This window comes from Paramacrobiotus metropolitanus, unplaced genomic scaffold, assembly GCF_019649055.1.
Source record: "Paramacrobiotus metropolitanus isolate TYO unplaced genomic scaffold, Prichtersi_v1.0 Parri_scaffold0000046, whole genome shotgun sequence".
Lineage (NCBI taxonomy): Eukaryota > Metazoa > Tardigrada > Eutardigrada > Parachela > Macrobiotidae > Paramacrobiotus > Paramacrobiotus metropolitanus.
In genome coordinates, this window is record NW_026570266.1 from 599,483 (window position 1) to 605,482 (window position 6,000).

At 45.0% G+C, this 6,000-nt stretch overlaps 1 protein-coding gene across 1 annotated transcript; it reads left to right on the forward strand.

Moving 5' to 3' along the window:
* Positions 1 to 4,164: 4,164 nt before the first annotated feature.
* LOC129591449 (DNA-dependent metalloprotease SPRTN-like) lies at positions 4,165 to 5,214 on the forward strand. Its single transcript, XM_055487108.1, has 3 exons — positions 4,165 to 4,424; positions 4,558 to 4,828; positions 5,119 to 5,214. The coding sequence occupies exons 1-3, from the start codon at positions 4,165 to 4,167 to the stop codon at positions 5,212 to 5,214; spliced, it is 627 nt and encodes a 208-aa protein (XP_055343083.1).
* Positions 5,215 to 6,000: the final 786 nt, after the last annotated feature.

Sequence of the window (6,000 nt, forward strand, 5' to 3'; positions counted from 1 at the left end):
GGGGCGGTCTCGGAATTCAGTGCCTTGAGAAGCTTGCCTTTTCGGCCTCTCCCGTCTTTTCGGCCGTCGGCTGGCTATCACCGGCCCAACTGACCAGCGAGATAGTCGACTTCGATCGGGAAACGTACGTCGCGGTGCCATTGAAGAGCGGCAGCAAATGAGCGAAGTCAATCGGCCAACCCTCGAAACCCGAAAACAACAGTAGCCCTGCTTGGCTCCGAGTGGTACATTCTACGCTCAGAATGCGACAGAAAGCTACGGTAATATTTATGAAATTACATAATTTTGCAGATTTATTTGATTGAACGATAGTGCAGCGGCTTTGTTTTGTTTTACGTTCGAAAAGCAATTAAAGTCAATAAAGTGCATGCGATACATGCATTGACTGAAGTTGGTCGATGTTTGCTTTAGATGGTCTATGTTTTGACAGTTTCTTCGATGTGGTCAAGAATCAGTTTTACTACTGATTTGGGGGACGTCGCAGCCAGAAGCGCGAAACATCCATGCACAGAAATTTGGTGCACCTTATGTATTGATCATTACTACTTTATTCGAGATTCTGATGATAATGTCGTATTTCCTTGAAGTCTTTGCAACACCCAAGAGAAAATGCAAGTAACCAACGGTTATATGCAGCATTATGCTGACAAAAAGGTGACGAGTAAGATTTCCATAGCACACTCTCCGCCACAATTCCACGCTGCAGTCTTCGGGTTTCAAGGTTTATAAGTCTTACTAATTTCCGCGTTCCGGATCGGTGATTGTCAAGGTGTATGTCGACGTGCTTGTCACGGTGATTGTAGACGTGCTTGTCACGGTGGTACTTTCGGTGGTTGTGGGGTGGTACTCTTGGTGGTTGTCAAGGTAGTACTTGCGGTTGTTGTTTCGGTGATCCTTTCAGTGCTGGTGTGGGTGATCTTTTTAACGGTCTTCTTGGTAGTAGTGACGAAGACGGTTTGCACCAGCGAGGGACACCTGGTGGGACTGGACTGAATAGCGCCCTTGTCGGTTACATGTTGATGCTGACCTTTCCATGGCGCTGGTCTGTCGCCGGCTCCTGGGCTGTCGTGGTAGTGTCGTACAACGGTGGAAGTGGCGTCAGTCGGGGAACCTTACGGGGATCTGATGCCGGCGGACAGCGAGGAGACTTGTGCCTCAGCCACATCCCGGGGTGAATGTAACAGTCATCGTCCGGCATCATTGCGATAACGATTCACCACATGGCCGGCAATGGTGTGCAGCACACCCGCGAGCAGAATGCCAAAGTACACAACATCACTCCAGGATATTGCGGTATGTGTATCAGTGTACGTACAGATATGTAAACTGTATGCGTGATTGAAAATAGCGCCGCCTTCCCTACAAATGAGTGGGCTAATGTTTAACTAGAAACTTGGAATAAGACTGCTATCTGCACAACAAGTAACAAAGCACTGGAGAAAATGGAATTGAAATAAGAATTATAATGCAAAGCAGAAAGTTAAGCCGGCATTAACCGATGAGTTCAGCACCGTGCTGGCAGATAACTGGCTTAGGGTTACTCCTGTCACCAGGTCGCCGTGTATCGCACATGCACGGAAACATAACTATCGCATTAATTCCACACGCTGTAACACAGTTCGACCTTTTTTCTCCGTTTAACAATCAAATTTCAGTCCAACCGGCAGATTACAGTAAGATGTTCTATTTGTAATTGTATTTGGACGCAAAGCGCGTATCAAAGCGTACAGAAAAAGCGAATTACTTATACAGTACGTTGGGGATGACCATGGCTTTTTTTTCAGCACTCCCTGCATGTACTCGCTGCCGTCATCCGGCTGGTGTTTTACGTTGTGCCAAAATATGGCGCTTATGTACCGCGCCTGATTTAACCACATGTATTGCCGCAAAGTTATACTCCAGCCGGGTATACAGTTTCCGACATGCATTTTCTGTTTGGTGTCAGGTTCAGCCGCCGGAGCGATAATATTCCTAGATGTCTCTCCATGACAGCGACAACTGCTCGTTTAATGCACAAAAACAGTTTGAGCGGCATTGTGAGAAAACACGCCGCGGCTCGCCACGAGTTTTGGTTTCTATGATATCCCGAAACGTGGAACTAAGAAATAGGTACAAACTCCTGAAGATTCAGGAATAAGTTGTGAGGGTACTTAGCACCGGATAATGTTAACCTACGTGTAAAACTGTCAGGTAACAACGCAAAACTCAAATGCATGCAACTTCGTGTGTACTTTTGTACAGTAAACGGACTGCTGCATCACAGAAGCTACAAGTGGACAGAAACTGCTAGTGCTGCCTCATAGTTAGTGTGTACACTCTATTTTGTAAATCGCGACAGAATAAGAAAATCGACTTATTTTTGTTATCGAAATTGTCACCAGTATTAGCAGCTCATTCATTTAACTTTCCGTTATGCCATCACTTAGATGTGTTATGCGTGTATACTTCTACTAGTGCAGTTAACGGTCATTCCTGTGTTCCTGTTTGTGCATCTTCTGAGCAAAGGTGTGGACATTCACTAGAATCGCTTTGAGCTTGTGTCCAATGCTTTACTGTAAGTACCCACCAAGTTAACAAAAGTTGCAAGCGCTGGTACATTACTTACTTTACTTTAAAAATAGTGCCAACTTGAGTCGACGATACAGTAAAGCAGTGCCTGACTACGAGTTAGCTGCAATACTTACGTCACCAGGTAGAACAGGACAGCTAGTAATATACCGCTTTTAAACCAAGTGAATGGTTTGGTAACATTGAAGTTCGATTGCCTTGCTTAGCTGACATGTTTTGTTCAAATTTTTTGCTGGACAAACAATGAGGAGTGAATTAATCAGCGCAAGCGTTTCCCTACCAGTACACTGCTAGCATTTTATCTTTTGAGCAGTGCAAAGAAATAAATTACTTTTGGCATAAAAGTAATCCAGCACCTATTTTGCAGTATTTGTTTTAACAAATGTAAGCAAAAGTTCCATTCGACATATTTTGCTTGTATTAGTGGTGTGCTGATTGGTCAGATAACTGGTAAAACTAAGTAACAGTAGTACTAAGCAATCAATCCAGATCAACATAATTATACAAAGTAATACGAAAACCGTTTAAAAAAATTAATAATTATTGGATTAGAGTATGGCCAAGAGAAATTGTCATCGTACACTATTTTAGCTCAAAGATCACCAGTATATTAAAATTAATGTAATAGTTTTGAGAGGACAATGGCAGCCAGCCAATTACGTCTAACCGAGCGAAAACAAGCCTGGTTAATGAACATACACGAGGATAGATCAAAGAGAGGTCAAAATCAAACTGCATTTCGGCTCGGTCTCGGAAACCATTGCGTGGTAGTTCAGCCGGGCGAAACCTGTATGGTCCATCGTCTTCCTTGCGCACGCGGGCATCGATGCTTTGATGATGTCGCCATACGCTGCCGTACCGTGTAGTTACGAGTATAACTACGGCTGTTAGCGAGCAACAAAAGTGTTCTCGCTGAAAGCTAGAAACAATACTGCCTATCTATGACTGGCAAAACAATCATTTTATTTTTTGGCATTTGGAAACAATTGTACTGCTAGGAAGATCAAAATACTAAAATCTCGAAGATCCTTAAAGAAAAACTGGAGGATAGCTAAGAAAAGCGGAAACTAAAAGCGTTTCGTAATCTCGGCGGCTTGCCGAACCCGTAAACCTTTGGTAAGATAACCCGACCGCCCAGTGGAGCGGGTATCTTGAAAGTGCTCTATTCAGTCGCGAGCGCAAAGGTCGGTCTGCAGTTACTGGTCACGCTGTTTTTAGTTCGAACTGCAGATAGCAAACCAGTCTGAAAAGGAGACGCAGATTCACGACAAGTGCTTTTCGACTTCAGAATTTCTTATACCCGATATTAACGCAAAGTGTTCCCTTTCCCAAACGGAAAATTTCCAATTTACCAACTCTCCAACTGGAAGAGGTATTTTCTGCGGTATGTAAGAGGTAGCTGACTCAAGCCTGACTGTAGGTTCAACCGTGAACGTTTTTCCTTAGCCGCTGCACAGTTCGCTTATGCCTCAAGTGTTCAACTCCGAAATATGTAGATCCTGAAATAAAGAAAGAACTACAGTTTACAACGGTGACGCTTTGCACGTTGTCAGTCATGGAATTTGGATTTTAAGATTACGCTACGATCGATTCAAAATGAGAATCGGAGGAAGAAGTATTGGCATGCCGTGTGAGGACCACAAGCGACGGCCACCTGCCGTTGAATTACGATCGTCGCAGTCCGACAAACCGAAAGTAGCTCCTGATTACAGTTCGGTACTGTCGCCAGTAGATCCGTGGTGGGAGATACATGATCCCAATCCAGACATTCGTGCCTTGTTCAGGCAGTTCAATCGAGACTACTTTTGGAATACTATCGGAAATGTGGACGTGAAGTGGAGCAAAGAGCTGATATTGTAAGTTCTATCCAGCTCCACCTTTTAAGTATACCTTGATTTTGTTAGCTTCTAGAAGCAGAAGTTTGAGTTTGCCGTTTGCGTGCTTGGTTAACATATAACTCGTGATGCTTCTAATTCAAAGTGGTTGTAGACCTGCTGGTGCTTTCCACCCACGCCCGACAGGATGCCATACCATTGAGCTGAGTGAACCGTTGCTGAAATTCCGTCCGCGCCGAGATCTGGTTCAGACACTGCTGCACGAGATGATCCATGCGTATCTCTGTGTTACCAATGGTAATCGCGATGGTGACTGGCATGGAGTGGCCTTCCACGAGCACATGTTTCGCATCAACACGCAAACGGGTGCCAGCGTAACGGTCTACCATGCTTACAACGACGAAGTCGAGCACTATCTGCAGCACGTATGGCGATGCAGTGGTCCGTGCCGGTATGAAGCGCCGCATTTTGGGTTCATCCGGCGGCCGCGCCATCGGCCGCCCGGTCCCACCGACGATTGGTGGGCCCGACACGCTGCCAGATGCAGCGGAGTGTTTGTTAAAGTCAAGGAGCCTGAAGGGTGCTCAAGCAGAAAACGAAAACACACCGATGGGGAGGAAAATTCTGGGTTCCGTGAGTCATGCGCGGTTCCGGGACCTCCGCCGTGTAAGCGTTCGTCAAGTGGAGCTGCGGGTGTGCTAATGCCTTCGGTTAGAGCTCCAGCACCTCCACCGGCACTTCCACAGGGAGGCTTATTCCCTGCCGCATCGCGGTGGGTTTGGAACGGTTTGACTTGGAACCTCCTGGTTGATTGGGTCGTCTGGAATAATCATCTCACCGTCTACCAGTAGAGCTTCTTTGCCTGTCTCCTCCAGAAGCTGTAGCAAGACTGCACGGAATTCTTTATGGGAAACTTAGCCTAGGATAATGAGAGCGCTTAAAGTCGATAATGAGCTATGGAAACTGGATTGCGAGGATTTCCGTACCGCAGTCGGTATCAGTGCAAACGTGCAAATATTGTTTAACTGCTTCTGTTAAATCTTTTATTTACACTAAGGTCGGCGGTGTACAGATATTCCGCACTTCTAAAAAATTTGAACTCCAACTTTATTGCATGTTTAGTAAATGATGACAGGTTTTTTCTGCATTTTAAGTTTATGTTTATTACGGAATTGCCTGTGATTTCTGTTTCTGCAGAACATCTCGCATGTGCACGCTTGTGGTCATTGCTGGGAAAAAAATGACGTGGATCGTCGAATGGCAAGTGAAATTATGGAAACAATTATGAAGTCATCTTCAGCGCAAATTTGGTCCGCTTAATAATAATAATAACGAAGTTTATTGTCCTTGCATAGGAGCGGTTGCCCCTTCTGGGCTTCAGACAGCTTAACAACATCGAGAGAACACAAATAGGAAATGATAATCACATCAGCAGTTGTAACATAAAAACATGGAGGTTATTATGACGTCGTGTAAAAAGAGAACAATAAAACAGTCAGCGCTGACACATGAAACGGCCCGCAGAAGTGTTTGCTTAGTACTTTGTAAGGTTTCGATACGTTGATGTTGTTGTGCGGGCAATATGGGCTTTGCAGAC